The sequence below is a fragment of the Canis lupus genome, chromosome 5 (genome assembly GCF_011100685.1).
Source record: "Canis lupus familiaris isolate Mischka breed German Shepherd chromosome 5, alternate assembly UU_Cfam_GSD_1.0, whole genome shotgun sequence".
Taxonomy (NCBI): Eukaryota; Metazoa; Chordata; class Mammalia; order Carnivora; family Canidae; genus Canis; species Canis lupus.
Window position 1 is genome coordinate 63445856 of NC_049226.1, and position 22495 is coordinate 63468350.

Here is a 22495-nt window from a genome sequence, read left to right on the forward strand (position 1 = left end):
ATCTTAAATAGTAACTGGATATTTTTAAAAAGGGAAAAAAAGGAAGAAAACATTACTTGTAATCCCATTCAAATATGTCCACTATTAACATCTGAGTATAAACACTTCCAGTCTTTTCTTTATGAATATATACATATTATAAAAATGGAGCCAAGCGATGTGCATACATATACACTCCCATTACTATTCTTCCACAGTGTAATTTTAAATGTCTGAAAGGCATTGTGTTGCATGAATATCCTGTGATTTACCTGACTGATCTCCCTAATGAACACTGAGATTGTGAGCACTTTTTTCTATGACAAACCTTGCCTTTATGAGGACCTCTGTGAGACTCCATGATTATTCCCTTAGCAGAAATTCCTAGAAATGGAATTAATAAGCCAAACAACAGGAAAAAAATTTTCCAGCTGTGATTATACACTGCCAAGCTCAGTTTTCTTTTCTTTTTACTTTTTTTCAGATTCTATTTATTTATATGAGAGACAGAGAGAGAGAGCAAGAGCAAGCACAAGCAGGAGGTGCAGAGGCAGAGGGAAAAGCAGGCTCCCCACTGAGCAGTGAGCCCAATGTAGGACTTGATCCCAGGACCCCAGGATCGTATCATGAGCCGAAGGGCAGATGTTTAACCAACTAAGCCACCCAGGAACCCTCAATTTTCTTTTAAATGTGCACACAGAAGAAGACTGTGAGCTCTCCCAGTCACCTGGTCCTTCTCTGTTCCTTGGAGCTACATGATCTAACGTATAAGGCTAATCAAATGTGAGCGCCTGCCACTTCCTAAAAGTGTGAACTTCTCCTCCTTCAGTCACAATCAATTCCTCAGTAAAAATAAGGTCAACACCACCTCCTTTGTCAGCGTGATGGGCACATGAAATGAGGTAGCACATACGGAAGTACAGAGCATACAGTAAGCACTCACATATGAAATTCTTTCCATTCTTCCTGACTTTAAACTTGTCTGCTGAGAAAATGTTCACTTAATACCATAAAAAATCATGGCACTGGAGAGAGAAAGTACGTTTTAAATATTATACTTAAATATATACAGGGGTGCCTGGCTGGCTCAGTTGGTTAAGTGTCTGCCTTCAGCTCAGGACATGATCTCGGGATCTTGGGATTGAGCCCCACATCAGGCTCCCTGCTCAGTGGGGAGTCTGCTTCTCCCTCTCCCTCTGACCCTCCCCTCCCCTGCTCATGTTCACTCTCTCAAATAAATAAACAAAATCTTAAAAAGTATATATATATGTAATATATATAAACTATATGTCTATATATACAAACACAGTTTAAAAAAGAATTTGTCCCAGTTCTCTTAACTATATATATATATATATATATATTTATTTATTTAAGCACATGAATATTTGGACTCAGGGTCACGCAACACCAGCATATATTCATCATCGGGATAAGCTAGCAAAGAATATACTTTTCTGCTTTTGCTTATTACAGTTTTGTAAGAAATCCTAAACCTACTGGCTATTATCAGGCTGGTGGAAAGACAGGTAAGCACGGGCAAATGCCTTCTGCAGAGCTGATACTGAGCAGCTCTGAAGACAAAATCCCTTCTGATTACAAAGAGCTCACTCAAGTTATGTGTATTCTGGCACTGGTGAAGTGAAACATTCCTCCTCAGCATTTTCTACAAAAGGCATCCATATCTCACCTCTACCTCATTTAGATAAACTAGAAAAATGCTCACAACTGATGGTGAAGGCAGAGCTCAAGGCTTTGATCAGATTTGTAACCACTGGTCTCTTGACTTGACGTAATGTTTGTGCTAAATACAATCTGCTGAGACTCAACGTTAGATATATCTTTAGTTTTGATTTTCTACCTCACGTTTGCCAAAAGCTATCGTACCACCTATGTTTTTCTTCTTCAGTCCTTAGACAAACATCTCATTTCATTTCCTACTTACACAATCCCTCTTTGGATGAGTCTCTAGGTTAGAGAAACACTTTCTTCAAATCACTCGTTCTTAAAATGCGCTTCCACATAACATTTTGAACAGACTTTCAGGGGTTTATGAACCTCCTAAAGCCCATCCAGTAGGAAAATTAGCCAGGAAGGCAGTAATGGCCACTGGAGAGTCAAAGTCTGATTGAGCACATGATTGTGACCAGCAATACATGTAAACACTTCCCTTCCACTTGAAAGGATGTCTCTTGCCTTCACTGAACCACTGGGCCTCCTTACCACATAGCTGGTGAAGGGACTTCTCCGAGTAGGTGTCACGGTCACAGCCTTTCCCGATGTGGCCAGTCTCCAGCTCCACCGTTGCCTGCACCGAAGCCACAGATTCATCACACGTTTCCAGGTGGACATTTGGGAAGAGGGCCAAAGTGCCTGTGCCAGGTTCATACTCGATCCTATTGTTCCATCCTGGGTCGGTCCACAGAGATTGGGGTGGGAAGAAAGGAGGCAAACTGACACTTTAGCTTTCTCTCCTAGATGCCATTTAAGAACAGGTGTGAGAGCAGAAAGGAAGACTGGGCTCACCTTGCCACCCGGGGCTGCAGGTGGGCTTGATGCTGACCTTCACCAGCACATCTTCCGCTGCTCTTCGCTTCCCACAGTCATAGGCAGTGACTGTCAGCTTATACTGGTGCTCCTTCCCGTAGTTTAGCTTCTCTGTGTTTTTTATATAACCTTCCAGAGGGGGAGAAACAACAGTGAGGATGCAAAGCTGGGCTGAGCGCAAAGTACATGGGCTTCAAGTGTCAGAAACACCAGCAGAGAAATAAACCCTGGGCTAGTGGGAATTAGCACTCGGTCTGGCTTTCCTGAGCCTAAAGACACTAAATCCACCTTACAGACTGGTGAAATAAGAAACCCAGTCTACACAATTCAACCTTCATTTATTCTCATAGTTTTTCTTTTTGGATTTTTTTTTAAAGATTTATTTATTTATTCATGAGAGACACACACAGAGAGAGAGAGAGAGAGAGAGAGAGAGAGAAGCAGAGACATAGACAGAGGGAGAAGCAGGCTCCATGCAGGGAGCCCAATGTGGGACTCGATCCCTGATCTTGGGATCACAACCTGAGCTGAAGGCACTGCCCAACCACTGAGCCACCCAGGGGTCCCATCTTTCTGGGTCTCATATTTGCTTTAAGATTATGCAGTTCACATGTAAGAGAACAAAAAAGACATAATAATTCAAGTATTTCAAATACTAAGTACAATATCAGGCTGCAGTAAATATTTCTTGTTAAAAGATTTATTCCGTGTGTGTGTGTGTGCGTGTGTGTGTGTGTAGAGAGACTTCCTACTACCACCCACCAGAACAGGAGCCTACTTTTGAATCTGAGTACAGATGTCTATAAAGTGTTTGCAATGTCCATAATTTCATCAGAAGATTCTGGCCTGTGCATTAACAACAGAGACACCGTATCACCGGCAAGAAGCCATAACCTAATAAAGAAGCTGAGTTTTAGCATGAGTTCATTCTGCTCAATGACAAAGGACGGAGAATCTGGCAGGAAGGCATGAGCCTTCATGTTCAAATGAAGCAGAAGGCCCAAATCCAACAGAGGACAGGAAACAGAACAACCAAAGGTCAGTCTTTTTGTATGCGTATCAGTGGAAAGATGAGAAGGTACAGATTAAAAACATGCCAGGTGGGGGATTTCTTAGACCTTGGTGGGAAAGGAAAAAAGAAGGGCGCCCCATAACAGAACACATGACTTCAGGTACAGAAGAGATGCTTTCTAGGAACAGGATAAGAAAATGTGAGACACACACACACCACTAGGGTTCTGCAATGGACTGAACGCTTGTCCCCTCGAATTCATGTGCCAAAGTCCTAACAATGTGATGGCGTTATGTTTGTGTCCCCCCGAATCTGTGTGCTAACGTCCTAACAATGTGATGGTGTTACGAGGCAAGGCTTTGGGGAGGAGCTCGGGTTTAGGTGAGGCTGTGAGGGATCACGGGATCCCAGAGGGCTCTCTCCCTCCGCCACATGAGGATGCAGTGAGAAGACCGCCACCTGTGAACCAGGCCTCAGGCCTCATGAGACACTGAACATACCAGCACCTCAGCCTGCACTCCCAGCCTCCAAACCCGTACAAAGTGTCTGTCGACTGAGCGCCCCCAGCTTATGGCACTTTGTTACAGGAGCCTGAAGGGACGGAAGAAGATCGTCTCCAATCTGAGTTTCGCTGGCGTGCAGACCTGCCCATGGACCGTTGCCTCGGCAAGGAAGGCTTGCTCCTCTGACTCACCATCTTTGTCGATGGCAAATGGCACATCTGGAGTGACGATTTCATAGCTGCAAATCTGGCTGAACTGAGGGGAGCAATCCGCGTCCACGGCCTCCACCCTCAGGATGCTGTCGTACTGCTTGCCCTCGATGATGGTCGCCTTGTAGGACTTCTCCTTGAACACTGGCGCATATTCATTTACGTCGTTCACCTGAATATGGACAGTTGCTCTGGAGGAAGAAGAAGAAGGAGAAGGAGAAGAAAAGCTGCGTGTTCGGTTTGTTTTTTTTTGTTGTTGTTGTTTACCCAAAGTCTACCAATTCAGCTGTGTTTTTAGATTTCCTTCTGCTACTGTCTCGTTTCATGAAGTTCGTATGATGGAGATAAAAATCAAACAAGTCATTGCTTTTACTTTCATGTGGAGATAACTTTTAAGAAAGTCAAAATAGGAATCTGAGCAGATTATTCCAGGACCCAGGAGGAAGACAGCTCATTAAAAAAAAGGGGGGCCAAAAAAAGGGGGGGGGCAATAATATAAAATAAAAGAGACTTGGGGTTCTCCTAACAGTGTGGGTCAGGGCATGCAGAAGAGAGATGAACTAGATAAGACAGAATGAGAGCCAGAGGAAGAAGGGGCGAGATGTAGACAGGAGATGGACAGGGAGTCTGATTAGGAGCACGCGCACAGCACTGTCCCTCCTCTAAGGAACAGAGACCACCAGCAAGCCACTGTTGCCCATCACTTGTTAGTGATCCAACAAACAGGGGATCCAACGTGACCTCAACGTTGCCCTCCCCGCAGACCCCTTGCTGCCACGTTCTGCCTCCCCGCTCAGGCAAGAGGCAACCAAGGCACCGTGAGGCCCGATGCAAAGAGAGGGCTGTTGATCAGGGCGTGTTTCTGACAAGATCTCCTACTGAAATCAGGCCTTTTGCAAGGACCACAGTCATGCCACACTGTGCAAGAGGGATGAGGAGGGGTTCGCTGGCACTCAGCACCCTGGCGCTCACCAGGACCCTCTGCGCCCAGTGCCTTAGGTCCTTCCTGACCCTTACAGGGGCTCCCCTGCTCTTGTCCCCTGCCTGCCCCTCTCTCCTGTGCCCAGGCGCTAAGTAGAAACTGAGACTCAGCCAAACGAAGTCTGCCTAATGCCCAAGGGATGGCGAATGATGGAGAAGACGGGAATTCTATCTAAATCCAGGTCTTGTCCAGAGTCTTGTCGGTAACCCTGGTAGTCCTTAGCAGGCAGGAAGGAGAGGGGCACAGCCAGGATGGGGCACAGTGGCCAGCCTGCTCTCACCAGCACAAAGGAATTCCACGTCCTCAGAAGCCACAGGAAGGGCGTCTGGGTGGCTCAGTGGTTGAGCGTCTGCCTGTAGCTCAGGTCATAATCCCAGGGTCCTGGGATCAAGTCCCGCATCGGGCTCCTGCTCAGTGGAGAGTCTGCTTCTCTCTCTCCCTTTATACAGCCCCACCCCGGCTCCTGCTTTCTCTCTCTCTCTCTGTCTCTCTCTCTGTCTCAAATTAAATAAATAAAATCTTAAAAATAAATCAACAGTCTTGGGGACAGGGGCATTGGTCACTACTGCTTTCTTCACACATACCCTGTCTCTGCCCAGCTTACTTACTTATGAGACTTTTTCACGCTGGTGCCATCCGGCCCCTTGCCGCAGTCATAGGCCTGGATGGTGAATGTGTAGTCTTTCTGCAGCTCACAGTCCAGTTTCTCTTTTGAGCGAATTATTCCCTCACCAGTGGACTTATCCACTACCACTGCATCAAAGGGGACATTCTGCCCATGAATTTTAAATCCACAAATCTCACCTAGGGAGTCAAAGCAGCACAGGTTAGAATTTCTGCCCCACGAGTCCACACATTGCCCCCGCCCCTCCCCATCCTTATGCTCCCAAAAAGAAAAGAAACAACAACAGTTCAGCAGCCAGGGGTTTAGAGGGTCTGTGCACAAAGCAAGAGCACTGTGCTTTGTGGGGTAAGTTCTGAGGGCTTTAGTAAAAAGAAGCATGTGTCTGGCTTTCCAAGCAACTTGCTTAACTTTGCATCCATTCATGCAGGAGTACAAAAGAGAAAAAGAGAAAATATAGACAGGCATTTCACAGGAGTACTTAAGATAGCTCCAGGGTAAAAGTAGTCTCATTAGCATACAGCCATGGCCTGATAACACTGAGGAACTGACCCCAGCTCTTGGGGACAGCTGGGCAGTGATTTAGATTTGGACCAGAGAGAAGGCTAAAATGCAGTTAAGTGTTGAGAGAGGAAGAAGTATGACATATAGGTTCAGCACCATAATTGCAGAAATTCTGTCCAGAAAAAAAAAAAAAAAAAGTCAAAAGAAACAAGTCTTCCTGTGCAATGAGCCTGGCTAAAATTAGGGAATCAAAACAAACTACTGAATGAGAAAGGTAGAAATACCAACTTCTCAGGCATCCATTTCAACAGCTAGAGTCTACTATTAAGATCGGTTCCATCATGGGGAGGGATTCGCTAGACTTGCCTTTGTTTCCAACGCTACCCTATCAGACCTGAAAAAGAAGCCTGCCTGGGGACATCCAGAGATCTAAGTTGGCTCACAAACTTAGTTGGGGTGAAAATCTAGGTTTCCGTTCTTGCCCGTGGGAGAACAAACAAAAGTGTTTTGATGTACATATAAAACTTCAAAAAAAATGTATTTCATATAAAAATGAGACTGCCCTCTTCCAAAATTATACCTCACAGAAAACAGTTACAAAGTGAATCTCTGAATTGAGGAAAAAATGTACAGTACTATCCATACAGTTCAAATGGATGTCTGATTTCCAGATATTTCTAACCAAGGGTTTGGTTACATACAATTTCCATCATATATTTAAAAATAGAAACAAAGTAGGAGAATAAATCAGAGTAAAAGAGCATGACAGTTTCTTCTGTTTAAGGGCTGATTCCCAATTTTATAAACAAAGTTAGTGGGTTAATATTTATAAGAGGGATAGAAAGAACCCTTTATCACCTTCTTTGGTGACTGTCACCTCAAAACTCTCTAAAGGGAGAAAAGATAAACCCATGTCAGTAATGCAGGAAAGAATAAAGATGGAACAATAAGGAAAAAAGTCAAAGATGCACATATTACATAGAAAAGCTTGACATAATTTAACAATCAGCTTGGTAGCCACTCCCTAGAATCACTACAGTGGAACTAGATCTTCAGGAGCCCAGTGTCTCTGAACCCAACCCCACAAACTACTACGTGATGTCCTAGAGGTGAAATCTGCTGCAAAATTTCATAACACCAACAGGTGTCATTTGGACCATTTTTAATGACCACTTTCACAGTCACAGTTAATAAGTAAACCTATTCATTAGTTTGCAGTTTTCAGACTTTTCCTTTTAAAATTAAGTTCTTGTGGCTTAAATCTGGTAACATTCAACCCAGCAAGAGATTCTGATGAAACAGAAAACAAACACTTGGAGCAAAGGGTTTTTAAATTTTGTTCTCAAGCTGGAGAAATAATCACAATTTTCTAACCTAAAAGACCCAACTAAGGCAATGCACACAAACCCCTCTTCTAATGGAACATCTGCTTGAATGTGAACTGAAACCAGAATCCATTTTAAATGCGGTGATGTCGCAATGACCATGGCTTTTAGTGAAAACGCAGTCCTACTAAGTCAACAGACTGCTGCCTACGGTGGTAGGGGGAAGGGGCTGACACGCAGAGGTCAGGAGGCCAGGAGAGAGTCCTGCTGCCTCTCCGGGAGGGAGCCACAGAGCCGGCCTCAGCAGGGCAGCTTCTCTTCCCTAATGGCAACATACCTGAATTCTCTTGCTTTTCAATGGTTTTACCATGTATTTGCATATCCCTGAACTGTGTTTCATTTTGTTTTTGAGGTTTGAAAAAATGGTATCACATGGTATGCAATTTTTGTGACTTGCTTTTTTTTTTAAGTTTACTTATTTTATTTCTTTTTTCTTTATTTTACGTAGCCTCCACACTTGGCAGGAGCCTACTTAAAATGCAAAGTTCGAACTCATGACCCTGACTGAGATCAAGACCTGAGCTGAGATCAAGACTCTGGATGCCTAGGGAGGTGGGCGGGGGTGGGGGTGACTGGGTGACGGGCACTGAGGGGGGCATTTGATGGGATGAGCACTGGGTGTTATTCTATATGTTGGCAAATTGAACACCAATAAAAAAAAAAAAAAAAAAAGACTGGATGCCTACTTCGCTGAGCCATCCAGACCCCCTTTATTTTTTTAAGTAGGCTCCGTGCCCAACATGGGGCTTGAACTCACAATCTCGTGATGGAGAGTTGCATGCTCTACTGACTGAGCGAGCCAGGCACCCTGTGCCTTGCTTTTTCACTCAACCTTGTGCATCTAAGATTTATTCATTCCTCTTAGTGGATATAGAATACTGTTTATTTACTTTCACTACTACCTTCGGCGAGAACCCAAGGAGTTAGAGCAGGTACATGCTTAAGACACTGCCTGGCACTCAACAAGTGTTCACTATCACTATATTTTCCATTGTGTGAGTGCACCACAATTCCTGTTTCCTGCTGTGAACAATGCTGTGATAGGTATTTCTAACCATGCTTTCTGTTGCACATTTGCAGTCACTGTAGACCTTGTCCTGTCCCAAAACAGGAGCCACTAGCCACATGGGCTGTTTAAAATTAAATTAAAATCCATATTAAAATTGAATAATATTGGGGCACCTGGGTAGCTCAGTTGGTTAAGCATCTGCCTTCAGCTCAGATCATGATCTGGGAGTCCTAGGATCGATGCCCCCATCAGGCTCCCTGCTTCTCCTTCTGCCCCCGCCCCCCCCCCCCCCCCCCCGCCCCACACACACACTCGTGCTCTCTCTCTCAAATAAACAAGTAAAACCTTTTTAAAAAATTGAGTAATATTAGAAATCAGTTCCTCCAGCACCCTGGCTGCCACACCTCAGGTGCTCAGTGGCCATGGGTGACTAGTAACTATCAAGCGCAGGATGCAGACCCAGAACGGCAAGTTCTAGTGGACAGAGTGCTCCGAGTCAGGGCAGACAAACTATGGTGTGCGTGCTGAATCCAGCCTCTGTGTGTTCTCAAATAGCCTAGAAGTTAAGAGTGGTTTTTACTTCTTCAAATATTATTTTGTGACACAAGTAAATTGACTGAAATTCAAAGTTCAGTGTCCATAGTAATGTTTTTTTAAAAAGATTTTTAAAAATTTATTCATGAGAGAGAGAGATAGAGAGAGAGAGGCAGAGACACAGGAGGAGGGAGAAGCAGGCTCCATGCCAGGAGCCTGACACGGGACTCGATCCCAGGACTCCAGGATCGTGCCCCAGGCCAAAGGCAGTGCTAAACTGCTGAGCCACCCAGGGATCCCCCCATAGTAATGTTTTATTGGAATACAGACATGCTCATTTATTTATGTATGGTCTATGGCTGCTTTTCCATAAAGTGGCAATGCTGGATCACCACGAGAGAGACTCTACAGGCCACAAAGTCTAAGACTTTTACTACTAGCTCCTTACAGAAGCTGATCACTAAAAGATGAATAGATCACTAAAAGATGAGTAGAACTACTGAGTGTCAGGTATGTCAAGATATGTCAGATTTCTAGAATGTTCTAATTCATTATATTATGTTTACATTTTGGGGGGTGCATATTAATACTGCATAATGCATTTTAAAATAAGTCAGGTTGCTCAGTTTTCAACTCAGAGTTTATGCTTCTAAAGAGAAAATTGTGATCAGATCCACATGATCTGAGTTGGCATACCTGAAAGTGACAAAGGATTCCTTCCTGATGAAGGCCTCTGCGTAGGTGAGTGTGGAGTTAAGACCCTGCGATGAAATATCTGACTTGGGTAATGCTGCCTATGTAGTCATTGCTGAATAAAACTATAAAGACGCCCATTCAAGCAACGTCCTTGAGACTGTTCTGACCATGAGATCATCATGAGGAGTGGAACTGTTTGCCAAAAGATATACACTCTCAAACTCTCTCCTTTGAGATACCAGGCTGGGAGGTAGGAGGAGGAGAATGTAGAGTATAGGAAGGCAATGGGGAGTTTCAATTTTATACTTCAACGTTCAGGGGAGGCTTCGTTGATAATGTCTGAGTAGAATGCAGAGGGTACTAAGGGAACAAGCCACATGATTATCTAGGGAAGAATTTCAGATGGGACAGCAAGTGTAAAGTTCCAGAGGCAGGCTGCATAGGAACAAGGAGCCCTACCCTGCTGCAGTGGTTAAGCAGAGGGGAGGCCAGCAGATGGGGCCCTACAAAGACAAGTAACCTGAAGCCACAGTGGCTGCTACAAGAATTGCAGCTCATTCTCCAAGTGAGCAGGAAATGACTGGAATCTTTTATGCAGAGAAAAAACTAGTTTATATTTTGAAAGAATCTAACTGACTTCTGTGTTGAAAATAAGTCTATAAGCAAGGATGGCTACAGGAATGACGCAGGCACAAGAGGCTGAAAGCCAGAACCGGGGGCGAGCGGGGTGGTGAGAAGCGGCCAGATTTGGGGTGTGTTCTGAAGGTACGGACAATGTCAGGGGATTATGAGTGAGAAACCCAAGGACTCCTAAATTCCCTTCAGTTGACATGGGAGAGACCATGGATGGAAGGTCTCTCATCTGTATTATGATCTATTATAAGGAATAGTGTCTCAAAGATATGATTATCAAATTAAAGAATATAAATTATTTTGAAACTCCCGTATTTCTAGACTTCTCTCTAAAAGACTGGATCCATTTATAACGAGAAGAGTAAAGGGTGCACCTCCATCTTTCCTATATGTCCCCACCTATTTTGAGTATTTAAGTGGCTACTTGAATCATGGGCTGCGCCAGAAAGATGCAGTGCCTCAAATCCACAGGTACTTATTAAATCGCTGGCAGCCTGGGTCCTTTCGCCCAGAATGACTTTAGACACTGTCTGGCCAGGTGGCAGCTCGCTGCAGTAGGAGCTGTACCCACTTCACAGACCTGGGTGACCCTCCGCGTCACTGAGCCCGCCGAGCCACCTTCTGCAGACCTGGAAGTGTACCCACTGCACGGACCCATCTCGCCCTTTCATTAAAACATAACTACAGTAACATGACACGGCCAACAGAATTAACAATTCGTTAGGAATTTTCATAGTGAGTGTCCTACTGCTTCTCCAATTACACTCAATTTATCATCTTCTTCCCTCCAGCCAGGGCCCGGTTTCCGTTACTTTCTGTCCCCATTCTCCCAGGAGCTGATCTGTTAAACTTTGAAGTTGTCACAATCCATTCTTCCTCCCTCTTTCTTCCATGCTTCTACCTACAGCTCTATTATTACACATACATGACAGTTACATATGTGTAGTATACATGTTCCATGGGCACTTCACGGTGACCGCGTGTAAGGTGCATCTCTGCCCCTCTGTATTCCCAGGCTGCTCCCCTGGCCTCAGCCTTCTTTCAACCTTTACAAGGAAGGACTTCTCAAAGTCACCTCTCCCATCCTACTTTCTTTCTGCCCTGCTCCGTCCCCAATTCAGACCACCTACTGCTGCTCTGCGAGGTAAGTCTGCAGAAACCCCCACTCTCATCATATGCAAAATGTCCCACCAGCTTTCCTAGGTGACCTCTCCAGCCATGCTGGCCTCCACATTCACCAGACCCCTTTCCCCGGTCTCTTCTCTCATTCTCCAAGAGCATCTAAAATAGCCAAAGAGGGACACCTGGGTGGCTCAGTCGTTGAGCATCTGCCTCCAGCTCAGGGTGTGATCCTGGGGTCCTGGGATTGAGTTTTGCATTGGGTTTGCAGTGGGGAGTCTGCTTCTCCCACTCTCTGCGCGTCTCTCGTGAATAAATAAATAAATAAAATCTTTTAAAAAAATAGCCAAAAGAACTTTACTGATGCATTTTTTAAGCAAAACATAAAAACATAACAATGGTTAAACTCAACAGAGTACAGATTTTTTAAAAGATTTTATTTATTTATTCATGAGAGACACACAGAGAGAAGCAGAGACCTAGGCAAAGGGAGAAGCAGGCTCCCCACAGGGAGCCTGATGCAGAACTCAATCCTAGGACCCAGGGATCTTGTCCTGAGTGTGAAGGCAGATGCTCAACCACTGAGCCACCCAGGAGCCCTCAGAGTACAGATTTGACTTCTCCATGTCCAAAGTCACATCCAGGGTTCTGGGCTGACAATGACAGCCCTCCCTTTTAGAAACCCAGCTTCAGGCTGGCCCTGCCTTCTTCCAAACCGGAATATGGCCCCACACTACACTACTCTTTCCTAAATGGAAGGGGTATCTGCAATGCCTATCCTATAAGTCTCCCGGCTCCTGGGGCGGTCCTGCCCTTATATGCACTCCTTATGGTCTCTAGTACTGACTCAGTTAGGGTTCTATGGGTGTAACAGACACCCATTCCAGCTAACTCAGGCAAAAAGGGACTTCAGTGGAAAGCCATCAGGAGCTCACAAAATTGACTGCAAACCAGAGGAAAGGACTTGGAAAGACCCAAAAACCAAGGCAGGAATAGGACCCATAACTCCCAGAGCAAAACAGCCTGGGTGGATGGAATGCAATTGCAAACAGTATTAGCAGCTTTGTCCCTCTTCTCAGTATTCATATTCACGGAGGGAGCATCTGGTTGGCCAAGCTTGGGTTGTGTGTGCACTTGGCTGGGGAAGGCGTGGTAATGGACTGCAGATCCACCAATCTGAACCCAGTGGGGAAGAGGTTAGAGGTTGTTACTACTACACTCTTGCTAGTCCCATTCTTGTCCCTAACCCACTTGTCTCTACATAGCCTTGGTGCCCACGCTCACCAGGTGGATGTCCAGGCTGACCCCACCACCCACCCAAGGGTTACCCTGAATAACCCAAGCAGAGCAACCAAGGGCTACTACACCCATTCTCTAAGCTCCTCCCTGGCTACAGCAACAACTCCCAAATTTCAGTATGCTAAGAACTGCCTGAGACGCTTGCTAAAAATGTGGTTTATCAGGCTCCATCCCCAGAAATTCTGACTCAGCAGCTCTGGGGTGGAGCCCAATAAAGCTGCATTTTTAACAAGTGTCACCAGATAGCTCCAATGCAGGTAAGCTGTAGTCTACACTCAAAAGACTGGCCTGATGGAGGCTTCCAAACCTCACTGGCTAGATACAGGCTTCTCAGGCTCTCCCCCTGGAGATAAAGACTCAGCTGAGAGTAGGTCATCTGCACTCAAGGCACAGGCCTGGGTGATTTGGACAGGGTATTAAAAATCACATGTGCAGTAACATCCCATCTCCTCATGTTGGCAACAGAAATCCTCTGGCCCCTAGTTGATTTGCAGCCCTCTGTTCCTGCACTGTGTGTTCACCCCACATGCCACACGAGCTGACTATTTATGCCTCCCTTTGGAAGACCCTCCGGTTCCCACCCCTGCTCCTATCTTTCCCCTGCCTTCACTGGGTATGTCAGTTCTGCTCATCCTTTAAGCCCAGTCATCTGTGAGCCTTCTCTAACCCACATCATCTCCTCTTTTTAGCACTGCAGTTCAGACTGCTCTCAATTAGCACTAAATTAGAAACTCCAAGTAGCCCCATTTAACTCTTTGTCAATGCTGGTTTTGCCTTCCCACCTAGATTATTGGTGCTTAGAAAACAGGGACCAACTTTTATGCTTCTTTCCATTCTCTAGGAGACCTGGCATGGCTACCTGATATTTAATAATTACTATCTCAAACCTCTCCTGGAGGCAACTGCACTCAAAATGAATTCCCTCTAGCACTTAGCATGGATTTTCTGTCCAGACACTTAAAAGTCCTAACTTGGGACACCTGGGTGGCTTAGTGGTTGAGCGTCTGCCTTTGGCTCAGGATGTGATCCTGGGGTCCTGGGATCAAGTCCCTCATCAGTCTCCCCACAGGGAGCCTGCTTCTCCCTCTGCCTGTGTCCCTGCCTCTCTCTCTGTGTCTCTCATGAATAAGTAAATAAAATCTTTAAAAAATAAATTTAAAAAGTGCTAACTCAATGGAGTACCGCCTTATGTTAGGCTGAACCACGTGAAATTTCTGGCATTCTATTTTTTCCAATATTTTGATATTTTCAATATACAACAATGACAATTTCATGTGGTATAACAGAATATATCCAACTCATTGTGGCAAACACAATGCCTGCCCAGCTGCATGGGCTAAAAAAGCAGAATTAGTGGTGATGTGAAAACCCCACTGGCCAACCTTAGGGCACATGAGTCACACAAATGAGACCGAATGTGGAGATTACAGATCTGAGCTGGTTCTAGCTAGATATCAACAAAGATACGGTTCCATTCTTGCCCTGAAATTTCTTTCGAATTCTCTTCATATTTTAACTGTTTAACATCTTATAAATTACCCAAACTCCATCTGGGAAGGCAGGAAAAAGAGCGCTGGGCAGGAACCACATAGTAAACGGAAGGGCCGCGGGGGCTGATGGGTGGTGCGGGGCTTCTCCTCCAGGCAGTGGGGAGGGATGGCTGTCAAAACAGTGGAACAAGCCCTGTATAAGGGGTGTGAGGACTTAACTTCCCACTGAATACATAAAACATACAACATGCTTTAATATCCACATCTACTTAGGCTATTAGCAGATCATGGAAAAGGGTTGAGAAAGGAATTCACTCATTTTAATTTCCTAGAATAGCTGACAAGTACCAAGACTTGAGTCTCTGGGTTTCTCCCAAGGAAACAATCTGGGCTGGACCCTGTATGTTCAACATGAGTGTCTGATTGGTGACGGTTCACAATGCACTCTGGTAACTAAGCTTCCAACGCTTCATGTATATTTATTTCGGGGCTTCGACAAGTAAACTCTGGTGGTTGTCCACACTCATGTCCTGTGATGGGATGCGACTGTGAGCCAGGACATTTATAGAGCGTTTTAAAGATAACATCAGGGGGTGTCTGGGTGGTTCATTTGGTTGAGCATCTGCCTTCGGCTCAGGTCATGATCTCAGGGCCCTGGGATCAAGCCCCACATTGGGCTCTCTATTCCTCGGGGAGCCTGCTTTTCCTTCTCCCTGTCACTCTCCCTGCTTGGGTGCCCCCCCCCTCTGTTAAATAAATAAAGTATTTTTAAAAATAATAGTTTTTAAAAAAGAGAACATCAGGGAAGTGGACACAGCAAATGTACCAATCTACACTGGAGCCAGACCGCTGGGCTAGAAGGCAGCTCTATGGCCTATGAGCTGTGTGATCTTGGGCAAGGCCTCTCATTCCTTCTACGAATGTTTGTGGAGCATCAGCTACTCCCACATGCCAGCTTGGGCACTGGGGATTAACTGAAGAACAAGGTTGTCAGGCTGCTGATGGACACACTCAGACCTCCATTCCCTCATCTGGAAAGCCAGCAGCAGCGGGAGTACCCACTGCAGGAAGCTATTGAAAAGAATCAGATAAAGTGACCCATGGAAAGCCCTTCGAACAACCTCTGCCATACGGTAAGTGCTCAGGAAGTAGTAGATGCTACTACCCGCACCAGCACCATCATGGTGGCAAATTAAACTCCATGCCATCACCAAAACCAATCAAAGATCAAAATAAGCCTCCAAATGGGGCCTCTGGCTTACCCCAAAACACTAGTTAAGAAACTCAGTGAGAAAATGGAATACCATGAAGGCTATTATAGAAAGATAGAAAAAATATTTATCACACAATGTTAAATAAAAAAATATTTCTAAAATATTCAACTATTAATAATAACAGCAGCAGCAAACACTATATATAGCACTTACTACATATCAGGCATTGTTTTGAGCTCTTCATATTTACTTATTTTTTAAAGATTTTATTTATTCATGAGAGACACACAGAGAGGGAGAGAGAGAGAGAGAGAGGCAGAGACACAGGCAGAGGGAGAAGCAGGCTCCCTGCGGGGAGCCTGATGTGGGATTCGATCCCCAGACCCCGGGATCACAACCCGAGCCAAAGGCAGACGCTCAACCACTGTGACACCCAGGCACCTGAGCTCTTCATATTTATAAATAAGCAAATAATCCCCAAACCCCTGAAATATGTGGCATCACTATCCTTGTTTTACAATGAGGAAACTGGAGCACAGAGATGTTCAGTCATTTGCCCAAGGCCATCCAGCCAGTAGTTGCAGAGGCAGGACTCAAGCCCAGGCCAGTGGGCTGGGGAGGGCAAGTGTCTGTGTTCCTGATGGTACCCGCCTGCATGGCCCCAGGGGGCAGTGTTCTGTGCTGGACAGGTGCCATGGCAACAGAGGACTAGGGAGGCCCTGCAGAGGCTCCCCTCCAGGGCAGCAGGAGGAAGGCTATGCTTTAGTAAGAGTGTTTGCAGAGCAACTCCACTCCCAGGCATACACCCAAGCATGCTGAAGACCTATGTCCACACAAGGACTTGTACACTAATGTTCACAGCAGCATGATTCATAATCACCACAAAGTGAAAACCATCCTAATGTGTGTCAGCTGATGAGCGGATAAATGAGAAATGTGGTATGTCCATACAATGGCATACTATTCAACAATAAAAAGGACGGAAGGACAGATGCATGCTATTACTGAAGCATGGGTGAAGCTTTAAATTACCATGCGAAGTGAAGACACTAGTCACAAAAAAATCCAGAACAGACAAATCCACAGACACGAATTAAATTAATGGGTGCCAAAAGGGGCGGGGGGAGTGGGGAGAGGCTGCCAACAGGGTGCAAGGATTTCTTTTAGGGTGATAAAAACATTCTGGAATTAGACAGTGGCTGATGGTTGCACAATCCTGTGAATACACTCAAACCCAGTGAACTGTATACTTTAAAAGAGTGGATTTTATGCTATGTGGATTATATTTTTTAAAAAGAATCTAAGAATAACTGTTCCCCATGAAAATCTCCAGAAGGAAGGAATTGATTTACCTGTCTACTATGGCAAATACAATCACGTTACCACTATGACTTGGCTGTAAACTGCTTCTTTCTCTTTATAATTTTTAAATCTTAATATGTATCTTTTGTGCATTAATAAAAAACAGCTAGGAATCCCTAAAAATGTACAACTTTAAAATAAGTAATATTGCATTCATAATACATTAGGTTTTGGTAAATGATACAATAACATTCAATCCAGAGAGAAAGAAAAAATAAATGATATTTTATTAATATGACTTTTTCCTTCAAAGTATATTTCACTTCCTGCTTCCCTTGTAGCTTCCTGTGGTGCTCACCATGGGCTTCATGGCAAAGAGTCACCCTGCTTGCCTTGGCATCCTGCCTCTGACATATGCTGATGGATGAGGTCACTGCTCTGTGTCCCAGATTCCTCTCCTTAAAGATGAGGATAGCAGAAAGCACTGGCATTTGCTTTTGTTTCATTTGTGGGCAAAGACTTAGACAAGAACACAAGTCCTCTCTTGCAGCCCAGAGTTCACTGTTCAGTATGAATGTTGATACAGAGGAGAAGGAATATGACACCCAAAACACAGGAGAAGGATGGTGGGGCTGCTGATCCACAGGAAGGTTGGTTGCAGAGTTACCGCAGAATCACTAAAAATACACGATATGGGGGAAGTCTCAGCTATGCTAAATTAGCATTTTGATTTTTATGCCAACTTGCAACAAATATGCCTTCTTTTTCCAAGCTTTTCACTTGAGAACCCAATGTCTGACTTAGAGGTACTGGCATATCCTCCAAATGTTTCCAGTTCCGGGGTGTTCCATGTTCCGGGGTGAACATGGTTTGGACTTCTTTATGTGAAGAGGGTGTCTGAAATTGAGAACCATCTATTCTGACACAACACATGAGGGGATTTTTTTATGTATGTCCATATTCAAGTGGAAGTCAAAGGAGCCCAACTGGAAGAAGTGTGGATGGACAGTGCAAGTGTGGATGGAACAAACGTTCTCTTGGAAAGGGCTATTCTGAAGACTATGATTCTGACTTTGGAGGAACCAGAGTGACTGAGAGCACGACATCTGAAATTCCTCATATTAAAACATATTAACTTTAAAAAGAAAGAAAGAAACCAGGGATGGCAGGAAGCATACTTACCTCATAAGACTGTGGAGGATTAAATACAAATTTGTGTTTGGAAAGCACTTAGAACGGCGCCTGCAACATTGCAAAGGCTTTATAAACGTTCTGTATTATTAATAATGCAGCAGGAGGGTGCTCTAGACACAACAGGTCTGCAGTGGACACCCCAGAGAGAGGCCCAAGGGAGTGAGTCTAGAACTCCTGACTCCAGGCACTTCTTAAAATGCAGGAAATGTATCAGTCCACTCAAAAACATAAGCTAGATAATCTGGTAAGGTTATTTACACAGGTCAGAAAGCAGAATCTCAGGTCCCCACAGACCTACTGTACCCAAATCTGCATTTTTAACATGATCCTCAGGCACTCTGTGTGCATGCTAGTCTGAGGCACACTGGTCCAGATTTTACCTATCTGGTCACACCAAGGAATACAATGATGCAATAAATATTTTGCTTTTCTACAAGGCTTTTTTTCGGCTACCAAACAACTATGAAAATCAAGAGATGCAGTACACAGAAGCCACAAACACCTCTTAGCTAGCAAGACGTTCTCAGAAAGGCTCAAAAGTAACCTAACTGCATTTATGTGAAATGCTCTGCATCCAATCCACATTTATCAACAGTAAGATAAAAGCCACATTCGTACCTGCGAATCGCAGAGGTGCGTCTTTATCCAGGGCAATCAGAGGAGGGTCGAGGAGCACTGCATTATCATTTTCTGTGATTATGCCATGATAGGTGGGCTCAAGCCATGGTTTGTGCTTGTTAACTGTATTTAAAAGAGAAAAAGATGGAAATACACCAGGTCAGAATTATTAAACTCCACTGCTTTTTAATAAAAACACCCATCTATTACTAAAATAACAAAACATTCATTAGTCTGGAAGGCAATAATTGTTTGTTTGTTTGTTTGTTTGTTTTTAAGATTTTATCTATTTAGGAACACCTGGGTGGCTCAGCGGTTTGGCGCCTTCCTTTGGCCCAGGGCATGATTCTGGAGTCCCAGGATCCAGTCCCACATCGGGCTCCCTGCATGGAGCCTGCTTCTCCCTCTGCCTGTCTCTGCCTCTCTGTGTCTCTCGTGAATAAATGAATAAAATCTTTAAAAGAAAAAAAGATTTTATTTATTTATTTGAGAGAGAGAGAGCAAGCACGAGCAGGGGGAAGAGCAGAGGGAGAGGGACAAGCAGACTCCCTACTGAGCAGGGAGCCTGAAACAGGGCTCCTTCCCAGGACCCCAGGATCATGACCTGAGCCAAAGGTAGATGTGCCACCCAGGTCCCCCAACACTTGTGTTTTGTGCAGTTTGGTATTAAGACCCTAATGGGATTAATTCCAGAGTAAGTAATGTAGAAACTGAGTCTATGAAGCAATCAGAATTGAGAAATAAGCTGCTCTAGAAATTAAGAGAGACTGATGGCTATAGACAAACTATCTGTTTTTAGCCTATCACAGGAAAGTTACAAAGAAAAAGACACTAACACTTCTTTATGGCAATAAAAATATAGAATCACCTATTTAAAACTAGCATTATGAATAAAAATAGTAAATTTATGAACATCTCAAAAAAGAAAAAGAAAATTTATGAACATAAAATTACAAATATAGAGTATAAATAAAACTAAATGCAAAATTTCTGAAAAACTTTACTGAAAACAGGGTTTGCAAATAACCCACGTTGAGGTCAGGCCGACTTGGAGTCAAATTCCAGCTCCCTTCTATTGTTCGCTGTGTGACCTTGAGTACATAACTGACCTCTTAATCTCAGTCTCCTCACCTGTACACTAGAGACACCCTCGCAAGCCACAAGGCTGGGGCAGATCACTGGAACGGCTACCTGTATCCCTCTTAGATGGGAACCAGCACTGCTGCTTTCATCCGTAAGGTAAGAACTGCCATCCTAGTGGTCCGCTCACACCAGTGAAATCTAAGTCTCATTCCTATCCATTGTTTTTGCCTGGGGCCTGGCTCCCACGGACCCTGCGTGAGACCTTCTCCCACTGAGAGCCAGGGCCCTCTCTGAGTCCCCATTCCTCCAGCATATAATGGGCAGCCCAAACCTTTTTCATTTCTTTTTGCCTTCATGAGTGCACACATCATAACCCTGGCATGTATATTCCTGCCCCAGCTGAGCCGATCTAAGCAGAAGGAATGGCATGAAACTTCATTTTCAAGGAGACGGTACCTATTTGTCAAATGAACTACCTGCTTTTCTGTAAGTCCATCTTCAGAAGGATCTAAAACTAAGATTCGGAGCACTTGGGTGGCTCAGCGGTTTGGCGCCTGCCTTCGGCCCAGGGCGTGACCCCGGGGTCCTGGGATCGAGTCCCGCATCAGGCTCCTGCGTGGGGCCTGCTTCTCCCTCTGCCTGTGTCTCTGCCTCTCTCTCTGTCTCTCACGAATAAATAAAATCTTTAAAAAAATAAAAAATAAATAAAAATAAGATTCAATGATGTGATACCATGTGTCTGCTGTTGCTTGATGACCATTATGTGAAGACAGGAGACTGTGCCAATCAGAAGCACCAGGCTTCACCTGTATTTACTCTGATGTGGCGTTCACGTGTGCCATTCTGAACTAGCAGGCATGCAAGGGGAGAAGTTACCATCTCACTAATTAATGACGCATTTACCAGACATTTACACACACCATACCTAAACCAAGAGCAAATCCTGTTGTCTTCACTTGCAAAATAAAGCCAGACCCATGGGAGCTGTTTAATGGGTATAGAGTTCCAATTTTGTAACAATTTTGAAAACAGTTCCGGGAATTGGCCGCACAGCAAAATGAATGGATGTACTTAACACAGTGTGCACTTCCAATGAGAGGTTTTACATGTACGTTACCACAATTTAAAACAAAATCCAGGGCAGCCCAGGTGGCTCAGCAGTTTAGCGCTGCCTTCGGCCCAGGGTGTGATCCTGGAGACGCAGGATCAAGTACCACGTCAGGCTCCCTGCATGGAACCTGCTTCTCCCTCTGTGTATCTGCCTCTGCCTCTCTCTCTCTCTCTCTCTCTCATGAATAAATAAAATCTTAAAAAAAAAACCCACACATAAAATCAAGACAGAGCCATTTCTTGTCATCTGTGCTGCTCACCTGGACTATCTGCAAAATCCAGGTAACCAACCTCACCCTTACCCTCCTGCATGTGCTCTTCACACAGCAGCCAGAGGGAAGCTTCTAAACCAGTGGTTCTCTGCCTCTGTTCCCAGAGCCCATGGACCCCAAATGTTATTGAGGACACTAAATGGCTTTTGTTCATGGGGGATCTATTATCTGGCTACTTAATCATTTACTGCCCCAGGAATCAAAAATCAAGAAAAAATTTTATCATTTACCAATTCATTTTTAAAAACAACATATGTTAACATAAATAACATTTTTATGGGAAAAAATATATGTATTTAAATTTTATTTACTTGAGAGAGAGAGAGTGAGTGCAACCAGGGGGAGAGGGAGATGCAGACTCCCCAATGAGCAGGGAGTCTGACTCAGCTTGATCCCACGACCCCAGGGGGTTAAATGCTTAACCAACTGAGCCACCCAGGTGCCCCAATAACTATATTTTTTAAAATAGAGTTTACTAAGAAGGGTGGCAATGTTTTCTATTTTTGCAAATCTTTCTACCATCTGGCTTAACAGAAGACAGCCGAGTCCTCACTTTTCTGCAGTCAACAGGCTGCCCTGTCACATGTCATGCAGCCTCTAGAGAACTCCACCAGACACGCAAGAGAGAATGAGGAAAAAGGCAAGTAAAATCTTAACATTATTAAAATAGCTTTGACCTCTTCGAACCCAACAGGGTCTCAGGGGACTCATCACCTCACTCAGGTCTCTGTTCTAACTTTCCCTCCTCCAACTACTACTACTGCATCTGCTGCTTTGGTCCTCACTTCCCTTTTTCCTTTCCTTCTGCTACTCATCGGCACACTGTCAGACATAGGGCAGTGGTGCCAACCTGGAGCCTCAGGGCAGGTTACTTGGCTTCCTCCATGGGTCTCAGTTTCCCCATTCATAAATTGAGGACAGCAATAGTACCCATTGGATAGGTCGCTATGTGATCAAACTAGTCACATTTTGTGACATGTTTAGGACAGAGTCCGGCACTCGGTAAATGCCCATAGGTGGTGGTGTTATTTCTCCTCTTCCACTCATTCATGAACAAAAATAGATTCTGGGAGAGTGAGACCTCTTGTTCTCTGTTAATTCCCAACACCTAGCACCACGTCATTACTCAGGAACTACTGAGTAAATGGATGAGTATATAAGGAATCTCATGTGTAGTAC

General features: G+C 44.5%; 1 protein-coding gene and 1 pseudogene across 6 annotated transcripts in view; one reads left to right on the forward strand and one right to left on the reverse strand.

Moving 5' to 3' along the window:
* Positions 1 to 22495, reverse strand: part of LOC479600 (beta-catenin-interacting protein 1) — a 155427-nt gene that overhangs the window by 17249 nt on the left and 115683 nt on the right. For 3 of the 6 annotated variants that reach the window (XM_038537920.1, XM_038537922.1, XM_038537925.1), the window contains 6 exons: positions 18852 to 18974; positions 7217 to 7246; positions 5841 to 6036; positions 4233 to 4441; positions 2506 to 2655; positions 2203 to 2388 (listed from right to left, as the gene is read on the reverse strand). In XM_038537920.1, the coding sequence (XP_038393848.1) occupies positions 2203 to 2388; positions 2506 to 2655; positions 4233 to 4441; positions 5841 to 6036; positions 7217 to 7246; positions 18852 to 18974 (894 nt within the window). The remainder of the gene's footprint in view (positions 1 to 2202; positions 2389 to 2505; positions 2656 to 4232; positions 4442 to 5840; positions 6037 to 7216; positions 7247 to 18851; positions 18975 to 22495) is intronic. The other 3 variants (XM_038537923.1, XM_038537921.1, XM_038537926.1) reach the window with 1 other exon arrangement.
* LOC119872068 lies at positions 17530 to 17640 on the forward strand (annotated as a pseudogene).